At 40.0% G+C, this 21,080-nt stretch overlaps 1 protein-coding gene across 2 annotated transcripts in view; it reads right to left on the bottom strand.

The window, feature by feature from the left end:
- Positions 1-21,080, bottom strand: part of FNTB (farnesyltransferase, CAAX box, subunit beta) — a 58,060-nt gene that overhangs the window by 17,397 nt on the left and 19,583 nt on the right. For both annotated transcript variants that reach the window (XM_039875237.1, XM_039875238.1), the window contains exons 3-7: positions 18,751-18,823; positions 16,418-16,509; positions 9,010-9,156; positions 8,823-8,906; positions 4,611-4,697 (exon numbers count right to left, since the gene is read on the bottom strand). In XM_039875237.1, coding sequence (XP_039731171.1) covers positions 4,611-4,697; positions 8,823-8,906; positions 9,010-9,156; positions 16,418-16,509; positions 18,751-18,823 — 483 coding nt within the window. The remainder of the gene's footprint in view (positions 1-4,610; positions 4,698-8,822; positions 8,907-9,009; positions 9,157-16,417; positions 16,510-18,750; positions 18,824-21,080) is intronic.

Genomic DNA, 21,080 nt, shown 5'->3' with positions numbered 1-21,080 from the left:
ATCCTCCGTCCCCCGACCCTACTGCCACCCCAACACACACTCCAAGTTTCTTTCCAATGCATTTGGATACATGGAGCATAGAAAAAACTCAAGTTTGAAAGTTCTGATGAGTAAAGAATATGCAAAGGACCTCTTAAAATCTTTCCTTTTCTTAACTTTTCTTGTCTTTAAATTTGTTTTAATTAAAAAAATTCAAACGGTATAAAAATAAACAATGAAAAGTCAGTCTGCTGTCTACCCTGGCCTCCTAGTCCCTCTCACTAGAAGTGACCACTGTCAGTTTCTGTGTCTTAGGCTCTTTCTCTCTCTCTCTCTCTCTCTGCACAAAGGTACATGGTACATGCACACTATACATATATATTTTTCCCCCTACTTTCTTTCCCTTTGTTTTTACGTGCATGGGAGCAACTTAGTAAAATTCTTTGGGAGTGTCTTTTAGCTAAACATAATTGATGGAACACAATAGCCTAGTAACATGTAAGTAAAGAAATTTAAAAAGGGACAAACCCACAAGGGTAGAGAATTTAAGAAGACGTGAATAGAGACAGGAGATAAAATGTGAAAGCTGGAAAATGGGAGAGAGAAGAAATAACTGACTTAACAGAATAGAGAAACCTAAGCCAGTCCGGGGAGTTGTGCGCAAAGCAATAGAAAGCAAGGCGATTTGCTCCAGTGAAAGGCCCAGCGACTGGAGACACAAGGTACCTCTAAAAAGTAGGATGCATTTGAATCAACTTGACTGGTTGCGAATTTATATAAGAATCAGACCTCCTGGTACCCAGCAAAAGTACTCAAACTCAGCAGAAGATGGGAGGTTTCGGGGGATTAATTAAGAGGTAGAATTCCAAGACATCCAGCACAGTTGAGAGCAGGAAGGAGGCACTGTACTGAGCAGGGGGATTAAGTGAGAGTCTACCATCTGTACACAAATACCCCTAACCCCTTTTCCTACTAGTATTTCACAAAGCTGGCTGCCAAAGTCATATGCCAACCAGGAATTTAGAAGATTCTTCTCTAGAGAAACTCATAAGCCCAAGGAAATAATTCTACAGATATTGATATATGAGAATTCCCTGATGAATGGCTGGACGCTAGCCCACCCTGGCACACACAGCTCCCCATCGGCTTTTCAGCACTTGACTCCTAAACACCAGACATCTGTGCAAAGTCGCTAATATGAAAGAGAGAGACCAAAACAAACAAACAAAAATAAATTAGAGGAAATAATGCAGAGAACAGAAGTAAATTTTTTAAAGTTATATCTTTAGATAAAATATTATATACCAAATAAAACACCACATGAATAAAATATTCCTGAAACAAGAACAGGATACTATATAAAAAAGAAGTGGTCTTTTTTTATAAATAAGGATAAACTAAGCTCTATTAAATTTAAAATAGAATTGCAAAAATAAAACCAACAGAAGGATTAGAAGAAACAGGTAAAGGAATCATTCAGAAGTATATAAGAAAGGTTAAGAGATGAAAAATAGGCAAAAAATGTTTGCAAAATTAGAATACCAACCCACTCACAGATGTTATAAAGAGAATAAACAGAAAATGGAAGAGAAGAAATATAATAAAGTTTCTTGGAACTAAAGTATATGCAATTCCAGGCTGAAGACACCTGCTGAAGGGTCGGGCCTAGTTAGTACTTGGATGGGAGACCACCTAAGAAGACCACGTGCTACAGGCATAAATAATAATAAATAAAAATTTAAAAAAGAAGAAGAAGATACCTGCTGAGTACCCAGCACAATGAATGAAAAAAATCCGTATCATGGTTCATCGGCATGAAGTTTCCAAAGAGCAAGAATAAAGATTCCAGAAACTTCTAGAGAGGGGTGGAGTGGGATAGAGAAAAAGAGAAATAAAACAAAAAACATACAATAGATTGGGAACACAATGACATTGGGAGGAAGGAAGCACAGTGGTTACCATAACAGGTTTTGGTTACTTAATTTCTTTGTATTTCAGCTTAATATCAAATCCAACATCACACCATCTGACATATAAGGAAACTATGACATGTAGAAGGCACAAAGCTAATAAATGACAGAACTGGGATTCAAACCCAAGCAGTTGGAGTTCCACATCTAGTAAGTGTCTAGCAATCCAATCCTCCTGCAAATAATAGCAACACACTCTGGACAAAATGCACGAAACAACTTCTTGAGGGCTAGACTGACTGAAAAAGAGGCAGGCAGATTTTGGTGGGGATTGGAAAGTTGGAGAGTCAGTCCCTTCCCTTCCCTCCCCTATTCCTGGTTTGCCATGAGGACAGCTAGTCACCCAGTGGTGGCAGCAGTAGGTCGGGGGTCAGGGGCAGGCAGCTGACACAAATAGAAAGCTTACCATCTTTCTGGTAAGATGAATCAGGCTGACAGAAATTGAGGAAGAATCCCAGAAAGAGGAGAGTCAGAGAAGGAAAACCCCAAATTCAGTATTTAAACTTCATTTAAGTTTCTATCTGACCTGACCCCTGAATCACACAGGTATTAGCGAACCAGAAGCGGCTTCTGACCAAGACCTGATCAGAGAGCTGAGCCACTAACGCCCAGCAGGTGTGACAATCTGCAGTTTGAGTCTAACCAAGTTGATTGCCTGCTAAAATAAAAACATCAACACTCTTTAGAACAATCTAACAGAATCTAGTCTTTACAACAAAACATCACGATGTCCAGGATACAATCCAAAAATTACCTGACATATGCAGATTCAGGAGAATGTGATGTACTAACTCCAAGATACCTAGATGTTAAAATTACCAGACAAGGACTTTAAGGCAGGTATTATAATTATATATTTGCCTCCGTGAAGTGAAGAAAAATATACTTGTGATGGATAAAAAGATGGGAAATCTCAACTGAGCAAAATAAAGTATAAAAAAGAACCAAAAGTCTAAACTCTCAATCTCTAAACTGTAGCTACTCCACTACTGAGTATTACATAGCAAGTAGTCAGTAAATGTTGGTTATTATTATTATCAACCTTTTAAATAATGACACTGGAAGCCAAAAGATAAGGATTCTGAAGGAGTACAATTTATACAGTTTCCAACTTAGAAATCTCTAACTAAATAACCTATCCATCAAATGTGAGACTAGAATAAAAATATACATAAAATCTTTAAAAGATGTCACCCAAGTGTTCTTTTGAGGGATCTATCTATTGGGGCACAGGCTTCCTTACAATAAGTCAGTAAACCAAGAAAAAGGACAGAGTTTCAACAAAGGAGAGAAGTGAAGTAAATTTCATGCTGAAAAGAAGCTTCTGGAGGCCTGCTGTGCAGCAAGCTGGGAGCAATCTGTCCGGGCTTACGCAGGAGGGCAGATAACTCAGAACAAACACATGCACGCATATACACATGTACACGTACACAAATACACACACAAAAGAGAATCAATACATTACCTGAAGAGTTTGACTGTATTAAGAGTAATTTTATAGCTCTGGCAGAAAATTTAGGAATGAATTCACGACACATATACTTAAAAAAAAAGAGGTAATGATTAATCCTAGGAAAATAAAATTTATACAAAAAAGTAAATATGTTCATAGTATATCATCTGGTTTAGCTGTAAATTATATTTTCATAGTAATAAGTTCTACTTTGATAAAAATAAAAATGCAAAGAAAATAAAATACAGTTGGATATCATTTTAAATAGCACGTATGTATCTACTATATCTTTTGAGGTTTTTTTTTATGATGAAATATATGAAGCATCTAGGAAAGTATGGCAAATAATATATACAGCATACATGCATCTAACGCCTAGCTTTGATTTAACCAAATACATCTCAGGGTTGTTTCTTTTTTAAAAATATTTTAAAGAAATAAATAATTACAGATAGAGTTGAAGTCTCCTCTGGAAACGCGTAGGCCTCCCTGATCTCATTTCATTTGCTCTCTTTCCAGATATAATCACCATCCTGAACCCGGTGTTTATCATTCCCATGCTTGTTTTTATATTATTACATGTGATTCTTCTCATAAATAATATAAAATTGTTTTGCATATTTTCAAATTTTAAGTGAATATGCTGATGGGCACATTTTAACATCCCTTTTTTTCACTCGACATTGTTTTCGAGATTTATCCATATCGATACACGTAGCTCTGGTTCATTTAACTGCTGTATCTTATTCCAGTGTGACTATACCAAAACTTACTTATTCATTTTGAGCTTATAAACATTTAACTTGTTTTCAGGTTTTCGCTATTATAAACAAGTCCTATCTTTGTCTCTTTCACGTATATGTGTGAGAGTTTCTGAAGGAGTGAAATTACTGGGTCATCAGCAAGGGCTACTTGGAGATATTATCAAATTGCTCTCCAAACTGGTTAAATCCATGTAGACTCCCACTATTACTGGTAACCCAAGTTTTTGATCTTTGCCGATCTAAACTATAATACAACATTAAAGAAAATTTGGAAAAAATATAACTTTAAAAGTATTTTTTTTTTTGAAACTCACAATGCTATAACCGTTAACACATCTCTTATAATTTTATATTCCCTTCCAGTCCTTTTCCATTTTCTTTGTTTTTCAGAAGTCTTGACCACCTTCTGTCTAAGAAGCCAGGACAAATCCCAGCTTCTCTCACCTTGCTATCCACTCAGCAGTGCCCTCAAAGAGGTCTGGGGTGATGATGTTGGTCAGAGAAGCTACCGAGGCGGCACAGTATGCACTTCTGGAACGACAGAAATAGAGGGGAAAGTGTTAAGCTTCAAGGAAGATCCTAAATCAGGCTCGCTGACCTTTTTGGGCGGATTGTGCTCTCGGCCTAGTAAGCTGTAATCACCTCCTGTCCTCACTCTTGGCACATGGTCAGTCCTGGGTCTCCGACTGAGAGGTCTGACATTCTCTTTGGATAGAATTGCTCACAGCATGGCTTCAGTGAAAGAACATGACATTCTATTCTCCCTACCTCCACATGGTCAAATCTCCATCAGAGGAAATAACAGCCATATCAATTCATGTCAAAAGTGAATTCAGCTCTTCTTTCAAAGACCTATAATGGTTCCCAAAATTCCATGGTGTCATTCAGGTATTTCTGATATGCTCATTCATTCAGATGTCAGTACTATTTTAGGTCCAGGATTTCTGTGTTTATGACATGGACACATTAAAGGTTGACTATATTTTTTCTATAACTAACACATTGTAAAGAAGCTCACCAGACCCTAATGGCCACTTAGACCAAATAAGAGGAACAGGAATAGATAGGCCTACCCAGACATATTTCCTTAGGCTTCTAAAGGGAGAAAGGAGCTTTGATTTCAAGCACCCCACCAGTACACACACACATACATACACATTTTTAAATGAAAAAGAAAGAGAATGTCTTTTTATTTTTTTAACGGTATTCTACTAGATTTGGAATAATACTTGCCATTCCATCTTTCCAGCCCTAACTCTTCTCAGGATTCCTTTTATTTCAGCTTCTCCCTCTATTATGGAATACAACTACAAACTGTCTTTTCTTCCCTTCTACAGGTTTTTTCAAATATCCAGCATCTCAGCACCTCCAACATTTTATGTTGAAGACAAAAATTCTAATTTTACTTACAAATCCTTTTATAAGGCCTCCTAAGAAATAGAAAAAGGAGGGAAAAGGGTCTAGTTTCCATATTATTCAATACAGACATAATACTAAGCCCAACTTACTAAGGTATTCCAAAGGGATCTCTTCAGAAGCTGCGAGCATTATTATTCTACCAGCATTTTCAACTGCCTAATCGCATTGGCCAAAGGCACAGCAGAGGCTGAATTATGCAAAATGTTATCATCTACCAAAAGCCAACTTCGAAGGTCTGATCTCATTTCCTTCAGGTCTGGAGCCTCTCAAAGGGGTTCAGAAGTATTTGCTCTTAAATCCTAATGTAACTTCTGAGGTAGGGAGGTGGCCAAAAACAAAGTTGGCCTCTCATAAATGGAAGAACTGAGATATTATGCCAGAAGCCACTAGTCCTAGATCTCACACTCAAATGGGGAGGGAACAAAATACATCTTTTTGGTGCAATTTCTTCCTCTCTCCCTCCAATTAGTCATCACATCTCTCAAATTTGTCAAATACTCTCCATCCTTGCTGCTCTCACCCAACTCCAAGTAACCGTTACCTGGATCAATCTCCTGTCCGGGCTACCTTCACCCCTCCAGCCCTGAAACCAGAAGACTTTTACTAAAACACTATAATCTACGCACTGCCACTAGGGAACTAATAAAATACAAGTCAGAGCACATCACTCCATACTTAAAATTAGTCAGTGGCTTCCCACTGACCTTAAAATACAGTCCAGGTTTCTTAAGATTTCAGAGCCCCTCATTCTGTTCCGAGCCTGACCTTCTAGGTCCAATTCTACCACTGTCCACCAGGCTCTCGACACTTCAAGAACACTGAAATTCTCCTTTCTAGAATACACTCTACACTCTGTCACCTAAGTATAGGATAAAATACCAGAGTGATCTTGTAGGGTTTGTTTGCTTTACCTAATAATCTCAAGACATTTTAAAAAGCTAAATTTCAAACTATACACATTTGCTTAGAATATCTATAGAACAGGAATGAACATATAGTGACCATGTAGGCAAAATTTTTTTTTTTTACTTTTCCCTTAAGAAGCATCAACACAATACTGTACTGCCTTCCTCAATAGTTATACTGGTTCGTTTCCCTATACCATGTTAAAAAAAAAAAAAAAAAAAAACAAAAACAGACCCAAAACAGAGTTACTTATGCTAAACTAATACTAAGTTACAGATTCAGCTCTCCCAGAAATGGAATCTTCAACCAGTCAATAGGGAATCACCAGATCAGCACTAGTTAGGTCATCTGCCTGATAAACTCCTTCCATGCCCTCGAGGAGTGTAACTTTGCAATAACCAATCTGCTTTTTTGCCTAGTATAACTTTTTTGTCCCTGCTCCCTTGTGCCTATAAAAGTCTTTTTGTATAGCTCCTTGGAGCTCCTTTCTATCCGCTAGATTGGATGTTGCCTGATTCAAACCAATTTTTGCTCAAATAAACTCTTAAAATTTTAAATGTGCCTTGGTTTATCTTTTAACAACAGATACTGATATATTGTAATATAATAAATATATGTATTTAGTCTCCTCCCCAGTGCTTGGCACAGAGCTCCTAAAATCCTTGGAATGTTCTGAGTTATAGGTGTGATAGGAGCCTTTTGTTATTTATAACAAGCCCCAGTCAAACACACTTGAGTTTGCACATGAGGTGACTTCTGGAGGATGTGGGCTGGTTGCCAGAGAGTGGAACTATGTGATTATAAGGTTGGAACCTTCAGTCCCACTCTACAGAGGAAAGAGGCTGGAGAGTGGGTTAATCACCAATGGCCAATGATTTCATCAGTCATGCCTACTTAATGAAACCCACATAAAAATCCTGGGGGCTCAGGGAGCTTCTGGGTTGGAGAATGCATCCATGTGCCTGCCAGGAGGGTGGCATGCCCCAACCTCACAGGGACAGAAGTTCCTATGCTCTGGACCCTTCCAGACATCACCTTATATACCTATTCACCTGATTGTTAATTTGTATCCTTTATAATACCTTTAGAATAAGCCAGTAATAGCAAAGTGTTTCCCTGAGTTCTGTGAGCCATTCTAGCAAATTATTGAAGCTAAAGAGGGGGCCAAGGAAACCGCCGATTTATAGCTAAATCAGGCAGAAGTGTGGGTAACCTGGGTACACATTACTTGTGACTGGAATCTGAAGTGGGGACAGTCTTGTGGGACTGAGTCCTTAACCCGTGGGGTCTGTCCTAACTGCGTAGTTAAATGTCAAAATTGTCTAATATGAGGAAAAAAACACATTTGGTGTTGGAAGTGTTGAGAGTGAAGAAAGTTTTTCCAGTAGATAACTAGACTAATTTTTTGTTTGAACAGACAGGTTATAGATAGAAGGAAATCCTTTACTAAAGGCAGCCTGATTATCTACTTTTATCTGCAATGTGTTTTATGTTCCACAACTTTCATGTATTTTTCTTCCCTTATACTTTCAAACCAATGGTTAAGTCAGAATATTAATCAACTGTGTAGAAGCAAATACATTTACAAATTGGTGATAAGATGGCTTTGATATAGAAACCTCATTTTTTTTTTTAAAAAATGTATTTCTCAGACTAAGTAATAAGAATTTGGTATAAAATCTCAATGGTCCCTTGCTGTTGAGAAATGACTCATTCAGTGTATTCCCTATATGCTTCATTAGCAGCCTCCTGCCAGGTGAATAAACTACTTGCTAGGTACATCAGATAATTCTTGAGTAAAATTATTTTGAGCCAACCGGTTTCAATCAGTTAAAACAAGTCTGTTTCATTGCACTCTGCTGGCCCATAAGCGTTTTTGAACCTCCCAAAGCAATTCTCATGCAGGTGTTAAACACTCTCATGATTTCATCAAATTCATTCAGAAAATATAAATATAAATAAGTCCCTACTTGGCTTTCTTCTTCCCTTCTATCTTAGAGAGATGAAAGATTATATGACATAATACAGTTATTATATGTTAGGCTATTATTTTATAGCAAATAAATGTATTTTTAACTTTTAAAACAAAACCATTTGATTTTGTTTCTGTAGTACTTATATTTTGACATTTACATAAAAGAAGTCGAGTGATAATGACACTTGAGGACATCTGTATCATATCTGCAATTATTATGATACTGTGTCACCAACACGTCATCCTGCGTGTCATTCTGCGTGTGATTGCCATGTTGTTCCTTGGGTTTGGCATCTCTAATGGCAGGTAAACTCTAGACTCTACTGATGCAGCAGCCTGAGAAAAACCACACTCACCTCACATCCACCTCACCTCCAACGTGCATGAGAAAAGAGCCATCGGGTTGCTTTAGCGAGTACAAATACTGAAGAAGCTTCTCTCTGAGAAACGAATGGGAGACGGGCAGGAGACAGCGATGGTCAGTGCCGTGTCAGCAGGAAGGGAGCCCTTCTAGGTTTCCATCACTGCTGGCTTTGGCTGTACCTGTTAATGATGTCATAGGCCTCCTCGGTGCCAATGATGCATAGTGCATTGACTGCTGCGTATGTGGGTGCAAGGTGTGGGTATTGGCCAGGGCCTCCTCCAAAGCCACCTTCTGGACTTTGACACAGCTCCAGGAAATGGCACACACTAGGTATACAGACAGCCAGAGGGAAAAACAATGTCAGAGAGCATAAATTTCAAAACACCAAATTCCACCAGAGTCCATGCCTTTCCAAATATCCCACTCTGCCCCCAAAAAAGGAAAACAAAAAAACATCTTCTCTCACTTGCTAAATACATATTGAAAATAGTTAACCCCTGCGAATGGTCTCTGTACCCTGCTGTTACCAGTATTGTACGCCCTCCTATCTGAGTTTTATATTTAAGCATCTGCCTAGTCAGTAGTGAAGCAAGGAACATAAGCAGGCAGGAATAGATTTTCATAGAACTGGGGTAAGTGTCATGCTTTGTGACCAAATCTTTCCCATAATTTTCACTGAATTTGCCACCTTGGAGCTGTGGTACCAGCCTCCTTCTCCGTGCCTTTGGGTATCTTCCAAAATTCAGCCTCAAACTGTGGTGGTGCTCAACTGCTTCTTCCCACACTAACCTAGGTGATAGTCTAGATCCACCATCTAAACCTACCAAGAATATTTAAAGAGCGGCTTTCACACTCCCATTGCCACCCAGGCCCCACCCAGTGGGCCACTGATTTTCATTCCTTCAACCGATAAAAAACAAGCCTTTAAGGAGTCTGCCTCCACGGTTAGGGGAACCACGCTCGCCCCATTCATGGCAAACTTAAGAACCGCTGACTCAAATCACAAGAATGCATCCCAGTCTGTGGGCTCTGGGAGAATTTTTCACACTGATCCACAGAGGCTCCAGTTCCCCCACTGAGGGAAACTGTTTCGTGAGGGTTTGCCTTCAAGCCCCTGTCTCTAAGCCAGGCATCGGTCTGTCCAGAAGTTACATTCTCGGTTCAGGTGAAACCAAGAGAGCCCCTATTTGATCAAAGTCCTCTGAAGCTCGCCAGAAAGGGGTGCCCCAGGAAAGTCCCGGTTATCAAGTTGTTTCCCCACAACTCAGCCAGGATCAGGTTTCCTATAAGGACAGGCCTCCGTTTAAGAGGACAAGGTGCAAATCTGTGTCCTTCAAGTGCTCACACAGCCTTCTTTTCTGGGCTCTTTCATCTCATTCTGTCTTATCTATAGCTGCCAGGGACCATACAGTCTAGTTAATCTCCACTAAGACAGTTTATTACTGCTTTCCCACGACATATTTGATTACTTTTGATTTCGGATCCTCCATTATCTGGACAGGGACAGCAATAGAAAAATGCTGCTGACTTGAAATCATCACAAGTCAAAAACTATACACATTCACTTCTATTTGCACCTAAAATTTTACTGTAGGAAACACAAGGATTGAAACTGAAGTTGGTCATTAGAGAAGGGAGACAGTTTTGTGGCACATTTTTAATAGCAATTAATTTTCATAGAGAAAATGAGTTTGTTCCTAACGTATTTTCCAAACCTTCATCAATTCCTATCGCATTTCCCAGAAATGAGTAACTAATAAATTCATGCCCTGACAAAGTATGGCTGCATTAGCATATAAAAAGTGTTCTAAAGCACAAAAACAAAAGGTTGTAACTGATACAAAACTTAACAGCACATTAAAGAAAAGAGAGTCACACAGTTATCCATTCTCTTTCCCAGGTCCCAAGACAGAGTCATGCCAAGTACAACCCTTCTAACCCCGCAACCTACAATCTGGAATGAGCTGGGATCAAAATGTACCAGACGCCTCTAAATCATCCCTCCACGCCAGCCTCCCTTTAGCTGACAGGCTGCATCTGACTGCCCCCGTCCATGGGGCTATGCTGGGGGACAAGGGGTTGGACTTTTCTCGACTCTCAGACACTTCCACATTATGGAACATTCTGATCCAGAGACTTTCCAAGTTGCACCTTAAGGAACTGGCAAACTGACCATGAAACTACCAGCTGTCATCAGCAGAATGCTTAGCAATTCTGAAAACCAAAATGTGAATGATACTTCTATCTGGCAAAAGGGCGGGGGGACTTATCTTAGAGATCAGAAATTCATCAAATAATAATAATAATAATAATAATAATAATAATACAACAAGCAGGAAATGCTATGCAAACACCAAGAGTGGCACACTTTGTAAAAAATCAAGTATTCATAAATCATTCATTTAGTCATATAACTAAAAGACGTAGCAAATCAATTTTCTTTCAAATCAGCAAGGTATTTCATTTTAGATTACCAACAAAGTAGGAAACTATCTTCTAGATCAGGGATTTTCAAATCCAAAATGTGTGTATCAGAATCACTGGAAAGCTAGTAAAGAATATACAGATACAAGCTTGCTGAAGCAGGACAGAGCCTGGGACTCTGTATTTTTATTAAATTCCCAGGTGATTTGGATACACACACAGTTTGAGTACCACAAATTTTTGCTGTGCAATTAGAATCACTTGGGGATATTTTTAACAAATCCCAATGCCCAGGCCTAATACCAATTATATCAGAATCACTGAGTTTGGGACCCAGGCGGCAATATTTGTTAAAACTCCCCATGTGACTCCAATGTACAGCCAAATATCAGTGCTTCTTAAACTTGAGCACACATAGAAATTACCTCTGATCGTATTAAAATGCAGATCTAGGTCAGTAGAGTCTGAGATACCGCATTTCTAGCAAGCTCCCAGGTGATGGTCTGGGAATGTCACATTTTTGGTAGCAATGCAATAGATCTGTACTGTCCAATAGGTAGACACTAGCCATATGAGGCTATTTAAATTTTAATTTAAATTAAATTTAAAATTTAGCTCCTCGGTCACACAAGCTACATTGCAACTGCTCCTACATGTCACCAGTGGCTACCACAAAATACAGAACATTTCCAGCAACGTGGAGAGTTCTATTAGACACCAGTGCTCTGTCATTCAACTATTAAAGAGTACGTAAAACTTGTAAGAGGACCAGGTTCAAAGCAAGAGTATCAATGATTTACTGTCAGCCTTATAAGGAGTTTACTCAGACTTTTAGGTGATAGTTGAGAACTGACCTAATGTGGTCGATTCTGGATATCACTGTCACCAACTTAGAGGAAGGACACAAAAGCATGTACAATGAGTATTACAATAATAGAAAATGAGCAGGGAAATACCTCCAAGATGAGAAGTAAGTCCACAATAGTATACAACAAATCAGAAGCTAAAATATAAGAATAAAACAAATGAAATAGGTAGAAGTAGCAAGTAACAAACATACATGGGGGAGGCAGGAGTGGAGATGGATAAAATATATAAATAGAAGATGAGAAAGGACTAGGAATATAGCAAAAAAAGGACGAGAGGTTAGGACTCATGAGTTGTAAACAGCAATAACAAAAACTCTCGTTAAAAGCATCATAAGCACAGTGTAGGTCAGAACTCTATCTGGCTCAAGACTCCATTTTCCAACTCAAAGGAAGTTCAGATTAGAGTGGTAAAACAGCTAAATATAAAGATTATTAAAAGGATTAATATTACAGACAACCACAGTGAGGATGCTACCCTAGCAAAATACCTCTAGTATATAAAAGGTAGCATACAAAGTGTCTGGTAAATGAACAAAAATTGAAGTTAATCTGCCTCAAGAAGATTTTAGGTTAGATTTAAGAAAAACTTCAGCACAAGAATAGGTTACCACAGGCAGACTTAAGGCCTAGAATAAGTTACCAAGATTATAGCTCTGTAAATAGGAATAGTCATCCTTGAGCAGAATGGCTCAGGAGTAGATGCAAACGCAAGATGAATGAGTTGACATCAGGCTTCTTCTAGTACTGTCTTTCAAATTTCATCCTGTAAAACAGCTTCAGCTTAATACTACAAGGGAGAGGAAAACTCCCCTAGGTAGATACCGCAATGAACAGGTAAAAGACAGACAGGCTGTCTTGTTGATTAGCATCCTAGAAGGCCACTGCGCCTGTAGAGTGTGACAGGTTATCTAACTCCATTAAGCGCTGACAATTCTCTGGGTGCTGCTGTCTCGGATGTGTGGTCAAATCTAAAGTTGGTTATTTTAGAGAACGGTTTCCCCATCTTGGTAGTTTTGACATTTGGAGCTGGATCCTTTTTGTGGAGTACGTTTAGTAGAATCCCTGGCCTCTACCCACTAGATAGACACCAGCAGGAGCTCGCCAAAAAATGCCTAGAAGACAAATGACTAGATAAGGTACCCTCATTAAAAGGTAAGGAAACAGACAAATCATTTTAAAATTTAAAAATTAAAAGGAAAAATACTTTAAGGAGTAATTCAGGGGAACAGTTACTAAAAACCTTTTGGAATGGAAATAAAACATTGGTATATGAATACTTTAATCTTTGGGAAAATTTTATAAGCAGAAAAGTCCTAAAACAATATTTTTAAGTTAAATATAATTTTTAGATATTACAGAAGCTAAAAACCTAACTTAACAGTGCAGCAGTCTCCCTGTGATTTTCATTTCACTCTGTACATTTCATTAAAGTGGCTTTCAATAACAAAGCATGGGATTCTCATTAAAGGATGCTGCCTTCAGTGCTAAAATCATTAACAAAGCAATGTACTGAGTCTGGTTCCAAAATGCTAATTTATTTCAGGTAAACACATACACATGTGTGGATACAATCTCTTAAGAGAAGTAAGCTAAATTCCTATCTGTAATTATATTATTCTCAAAAAGGTCTGACACCAGCAGTAAAAGCCTGGCTTTGCTGGCTTCGGTCAGCGCGCGCGCGCACGCACGCACGCGCACACACGCACACACACACACACACACACACACACACACACACACGCTGACAAAAGTAATTTTGTCCACTAGGGGAAACTTAGCTTGGCATAGTGTTCCCTAAACAAATAGAAGCACAACAGTGGACAGAATAAGAAAGAGAGAGATGTACTTGTGTGTGTGTTGTGTATTAGGTGAAGGAGTGGGGGGGAAAGGGTAAGAAATCTTATAAAATTCCAAAGCTAAACTCAGCCTCTAAATCACCTTAATATTTGTATGAAGAAGAAGAAAAAACCTACCACATGTTCAAAGCATTTCTGTTCCCTATGCAAAATAAATAAAAAGGCAATATCTTATATCAGGTAGTCTAAAAAAACCAAATCCCCATATTTTTATATAAGGCATTAAAATTTATCTATCTTACAAATAGTTTATTTCTTTATAGGTCAGAGCTACTATGCTCTGTTCATAACAAATATTATTTGCACCTAGAATGAACTGCCTGCTAAGCATAAGACAAAAATACATTATTGGAAAGTCTAAGTAATTCTTTAAAAGTTTGTTAAATCAATGCTCAGTCATTAATTATCGAGTGGTTCTTGAAAAGTTTGTTAAATCAATGCTTAGTCATTAATTATCGAGTGGTTCTTGAAAAGAGGACAAATCAACTTTTCAGTTTTAATACACTCTTTTAATTATAAAACAATAAAGGGTCATTGTAGAAATTTTAGAAAATGCAAATAAGCTTAGAAAAAAAGAAAAAAATCACCTTTAACCCCACTATCCAGAAATAAGTACTACCATGTATATATATATCCTTCTGTTTTTCTCTATGCATATAATTTTTATATTTTTAATCTATATAAGTGAAACCTCTTAACTACCTTTTGCACTTAAATCATGAACATATCTATTTAAATATACACATTTTATATACAAATATACATGTTTATACATATGTAAATTTTTTATTGAGGTATAACTCACATATAACATATTAGTTTCAGATGTACAACATAATGATTTGATATTTGTATATATTGCAAAATGATCCACACAATAAGTCTAGTCAACATAGTTAACTTTTTAATTTTTAAATAGCTGCACAGTATTACATTGTATGCACTGCACTGTAATTTACTTAAACTTTAAACATACTTTAAAGCATTCCCACACTGTCTTCAAACGTTCAGTGTGAAAAACTTGTTTAAGGGGTCCTCTCTTCCTACCTGATGTTGCCACAAAAACTGCTCTGACACTTCCTCAGAAAAGCCTTACCTATAAAACGCCAAATATAGAACCTAGAAAAAAACTCAAAATCAATGCTGACCCAAGGATCCCCCTTAAACACTATCTTCCCACTTCCGATGGGTCTACATCTCCTCTAGGGGGCATGTGTACTTCACTCTCACAATCCCATTTCCTTTTTCTTCTCACACATGCAACTTTCCCATTCCTGAACATCCTGATTGTGTTATATATGGGGGAGAAACTTCCCTAACAATCCACAACCTCCAACTGGTATTTCAAAAACACACGGGGATTTACTTTGAGAATCAAATTCCTGTTACTGCAAAAACTGTATCCAACTCTACTTCCAGAGCTAAAAGCAACGAGGCCTGTGGCAGCATCATGTTGAGGAAGACAATGCACATTTTCCCTCTCCCTCTAAGCATCGTATACATCACAAGCGTTAATGGCCTAATTACTATCTTCCCTATCCACATTTATCACAAGGCACCCTGCTCAGGAAGGCAAGAATGAGAGGTTATTGTTAAGACAGAATGAATAAGACAATGAGTGGATCTGTTCTTCCGACCTGACAATGTGACCCATGGCACTGTGGCCAGGGAGGAGCACAGGCTAGCCTCAAAGCAAACTGGTACAGCTACCCCTGTGTGCTGCGAAAAACCAACCTGGCTCAGAGGCCTTCCCTCCCAGACTCCTCTCCCTCAGGAGCACCAGCAGGGGGTAGATGAACTCAAGTTGCTGCCGAGGGGACATGCTTTCTCTGAGAACTGGAGCATTAGATCCAATTCCTGGCTGCCCCTTCCTCCCCCAGGTATCCCTAAGACTGGCGTGATAATTAGTTTCTTCTTTAACATATAAATTGAGCTTCTAAGGATGAGGTGCCACACTGAGAATGTCGTCTGTACCAAAAGTTTGGGAAGATGGCCACGTTGTACCCCGGGCACTGGTGAGGAGGGACTTCTGTGGAGGTGTTTATGGAAGGCAAAGGCATTTTGTTCGTTGGGTTGTCACATGCTTTCCCACAAAAGCTATTCAAAAGCATACTGTACTTTCTGGCAAAATCATGTCTCTCACAGTTGATGATAAAGGATTTTCTCATAGACCAGAACAAGAGCTAAAAGAAAAGGCTATAGAAGAAATCAGAATCCTTCTCTTGAGAGTTCAAAGTCTTTTTCTATGCATGAGCTTACAATAGGCTTCCAAAGAGGGGGAGTTTCAGGAAGTTACTGAGGTCATGAGAAGAGCAAATATTTCTTTGAAGCACTCTTATTTTTCATTTAAAATAAATAAAACAGAAACAAAACAAAAAGCACCCCAACTCAAAATATAACTCCAGAGAAAACCTTAGATTCCCCAAAGCCAGACTCACTCTGTTGCCACCATCTGGGGGATGGGTTCGTCTAGCAGTTCCAAGCTGTGCAGGATCCAATAGCAGAGCCATGGGCGGCTGGCATCCAGACACTGTGCAACGGACGGGGAGAAAATACACCCCTTATTCAGAATCATTCCAAGACACTGCTGACAAGAAGACATCTGTCTCACTCCTGGCAGCCTGGCAAGGGGGAGGAGGGTACCCTATGAACAATCAGTGAATGAAGGACGCTTTGCTTTGTGGGCTTAGCCAGGAGCTGAAAGAACCATATGTGAGAAAAGGAAAATGGGACAAAGTTCACCTTGAACCCAAAGGGTCCTTCCCCAACAGCCACCTAAGAAAGGTTGAGCAGACGATTTCTCACATGCTAGGAAGTGCTGCTATTTTCTCAGTATAGACCCAGAGGTACATAATCTCAGAAAGAGATTTCCTGGATTAACTCATTCACTGATTAAACAAATATTTAATAAGTATCTACTTTGTGCCAAGTACTGTATTAAATATTGGAGGTACAATAATGAATAAAATTCAGTCCCTATTCTTGAGTTGCTTGGGATATAGAATGTGTGTAGTTATCTGTAGAGGAAGAGGGCACCAGACAGGTACATAAGTAGAAATTACCTATGTTTTTCTGGAACAAGATGCAACATAACACATGTGTACCTATACCTTGATAAATGCTGTAACGCGCAGAAACACAGTCCTGAGGGAGCACATGGAGGCGCTGGGAAAGGCTTACAAAGATGATATATGAACAGAACTTGATCCTAATTCAAGCCAGAAATATGTATTGAGCATTGAAGCCTGGGCAGTCAGGTAGTATTACTGCCCCTATTTTACAGATTAAAAGTACACAAATGCGGTCTAGAGAGAGACTTTTTCCAAGATTACAAAGACAGTAAATGCCAGAGATGAAACGAGAACCCAGGTTTCTGGACTCCCAAGCCAATGCTCTCTCCATTAGCCCAGGCTACCCTCTCCATAAATGTGCTATGGCTAGCCTGCCACCTGGGGGGCAGTCTGGGTGGTGACCGAAGACACCGCTATGAATTTGGCCTGCCTAGAGTTTGAGTCCCAGCTCCTTCTCTTGCTAGGTGCCTTTGAGCAAATTATTTCATCTTGCTGTGCCTGTTTCCTTATCTAGGAAAAATACTCACCTACCCCATGGAGTAAAAACTTACCTACCACATGGAGTAACTGTGAGGATTAATGAGATAATGCATGGTAAGCTTTTAGCACACTGTTCATTGAAATGTCAGCTGGTATGGCATTAATTGCATCAGGGCTGACTGGATTCTAACCATCGAGGATTTGAGTCAAGGATTAAACACTTGGAGCCCAAGGACAAATCTAGCTATGGATGTATTCTGCTTGCTCCCTGTAGTGTTGTGCTTATTGGAATTGTGTTTAATTGGAATTGGTTGCAACATTTAAGCATTAGGAAATTCACGTAGAAATCTGGATTACTGACTTCATTTGGAAAAAAGAGAGGAAGAGAGAGAGCCAGACAGAGCCAGACCTGGCAACCCTGGGTTTGCATTCCTGGATGGCAACAATGGGCAGGAACAGAGTAAAAACATGGGGCCTCTGGTCTGTCTCAGGCTTCCCCCAGCCCGATTCTCTTATTTGTGCTACATACTTGGGTCTTAGGCATTTGAGCTGGTCAATCCTTGTAGTAAATAATCAAATATACAATCCAAAATAAAAAGCAAATTAAGAGAAGCGCTGCTCTTTGTAAAGTAGGGCAGGAAGTTCGGCACCCTCCGGTTCACATTCACCCTCTGCCTGCAACTCAGCCCCATTCCCAACACCCTCCCCTCCTCCACCACCACTGCGGCCACCCCAAGGTCTCTATGTGGAATCCTAGGGATCCGAGGAATACGATTTTTAAAGTGGGCATGTTTATAGTGGAAAGCTGCAGTAATACTCTCTGGGATTTATATACTGATCCTTTGGCCAGCATAGGAATTAGACAGCTTATAGGGCAAAGGGCTAGGAATGAACAGGTAGCCTTTCAGGGGTATCTAAAAGAAAGCATGTGAACCTCTCAGCTGTGATCTAATGGAGGAAGAAAACCCACCCCATCTAGGGTGCTCCATGAACTCTGAGGGAGGACAAGATAAGAAGAGATCCGGTTCTGCCCTTTCAGGGTGAGACTTCCAGCTCTGAGGAACCTGGCTCCTGTGTACCTGGTTCCTGCCAGAGCCACATGGTATAAAGAGTGAACCTGCGAGAGGTCAGGCTCATAAGTCTTTTACGTTCAAATAGGAAAAAAGGAGAACGATCTAGCTGCTAATTCGATAGAAAGAGCTCTTGAACAGTGTGTTTACCTCATAGGCATCTGTCAGCTGTCGAAGGCCTCTTTTCAGGTAATGGAAGTGCTTCTCCCTCTGCAAAATGAGCCTGGAAAGACAAAGAGCTTGTAAACCTATTCTAACAGCTTACACTTCCACCCACTACAAAATACATGCGCACGCAAATGTGTACACGCATGCTCACACATACTCTCAGCTGCCGCCATCCCTCCTGCCTCAGTCAACGAATGCAACTTCTGTGGCTCCCTAGGGTGGCTAAATCAGAGAAAAGAGGCCAGCATCTGACATCCCTAAAGTGTCTGAAAATATGCTGGCAAATGTTTTCAGTGAGATCCTCTTCTTCATGGCAGGTGACTTTGGGCTAAGTGAAAAGCCACAATGAACACGTATAGCCAGGCAGTGACAAACCACCCAGAAAGTTCTCCCACGGTCTGACTGTAAATAGATATCTGGTAGCTCCCTGTCTTGGAAGCAATTTAAATGTGAGCCGACTTAGTCAGCCTCTGTCATTCCAGTCATTTCTTCTGGGGTCCCTTCTCTGGCGTCCCTTGTACCCTGCCTCCTGCCCCTTAGCTATCTGTTATTCCCTCCCTGAAGTTCCACCTCCGACATGTGGACCCACAGCCCTGGCCAGAGGATCGTTTGTACTCTGCAGCTAGTTGCTCTCCTTGGCACCGATGTCAGCAATACTGGCTCTAAGACGGAAGGTGCCACCCATAGTCACCTGCACAGGCAGGCAAAGGACAGGGATGCCCTTTATGTTTGGTCTCGCAGCAGAGGCCTGTGTGATTACAGAAGGAACAACAACAACAGAGTGGCAAGACCTTCACTGTGCTCACTGATTTCAGAATAAAAGAACCATTCTCTTTTCTAGGTATTTAATTCAATAATTGTTTACTGAACTCCCACTATACTGTGCACAGAATAAGATCATTCATATAGTCTTTACCTCAAAAAGCCTTCCAATTCAGAACTGGAACTGAAATAAGGACACAGGTGGTAACAATATAAGAAAAAAATGGGTAGATTTCATAAAGGAAAAAGGTGAAATACTACCGAGGCTCTAAAGGGAGGGGGTACCTCACCTCATTGAGAAAGAAGGAAATGATCAGGAAAGGTTTTGGAGGGGGCCTGGTAGAGGGAGAAGATTTTTGTAGGTAGAGATGGCAAGGAGGGGACAAGACAGTGGTGAAAATGTTCTAAAATTATCTATGGTGACAGTTGTACAATTCTAAATATACAAAAAAAAAAACAAACAAAAAAAAACCCACACTGAATTATACACTTTAAATGGGTGAATTGTATGATATATTAATTATCTCATTAAAGCTGTTACCAAAAAAAAAGGAAAAAAATTTAAGGGAGTCATTGAAGTATTTTAGACACAGGAAAGACATGGGCAGATTCGCATTTTCTAGATCACACTAGCTGCAGCATACTCAATGGACTGGAGTGGGGATAAGACTAGTGGCCGGAAACCAAATCCACAATCTAAGAGTGTTAGTGGTGACTGTGAGGAAATAAAGACAGCAGAGCAGTTGGCCTGAGGGGGCCCTGGGGTGAAGGCAGGTGATTCAGACAGAGGAGAGGTGAACATGCTTGAAAGCAAAGGGGAGACTCGGAAAATGCAAGAGCCCAAAGAAAATCCACCAAGGAAGGTCCCTGAAGAGGAAGGAGGAGGGCTGAAGGAGGAGGGTCAGGAGGGCAGGTGAGCCTGGCAGCAAGGAGGGATTCTACAGCCTCAGAGACAGAAGCAATGGGAGAGAGTGTGAAGTTAGACAAATACGGGACTTTGTGGTGGGGAAGAGAGAAACCAAGGAGACTCATGGAGGATGGCCTCAATTTTCTCAGGAATTAAGGGACGACCACAGGAGAGCTGTGGATTGGCCACTGTGGAGAATGTGTTAGGGAATCTACGTGAGATGATTAAAAAGATTAGAAAGCAGTAGTGAAGGCTTAAGCTAAGTAGTATAAACTTTTGGTGAGGCCATTCAATAGGCAGTGTTATATGATCTTTTTTTCCAGGAAATCTTGCTGGGACCCTTCAGCAGAAATAGCGATGGGGATGCTATGGTAGGAACTGGTAAGATGGGAAGAGCAGAAAGGCAGAGGTGTTAGGGAACTGACCGAGATCAGGGAATTGCTGAAATAGCTCATGAGACATGCTGGCCCAGGCTGGGCAGGCTGGGTGTGGGCAGGATGGGTATGGTGAACAGGAAGAACCAAGTGGGTCCAAGAGACCATTAATGCAGGCAGGCAGAGATCCACTCGAGAAGTGAAGGGAGGCTGAGAAACCCAAGCCAGGTGAGGGCGAGCACAGAATTTGGAGGCAAAACTCCTGACTG

This window comes from Pteropus medius, unplaced genomic scaffold (genome assembly GCF_902729225.1).
Source record: "Pteropus medius unplaced genomic scaffold, Ma_sr-lr_union100, whole genome shotgun sequence".
NCBI lineage: Eukaryota > Metazoa > Chordata > Mammalia > Chiroptera > Pteropodidae > Pteropus > Pteropus medius.
Note: the sequence above shows the minus strand (reverse complement) of the source record. Positions and strands in the feature narration are given on the sequence as shown.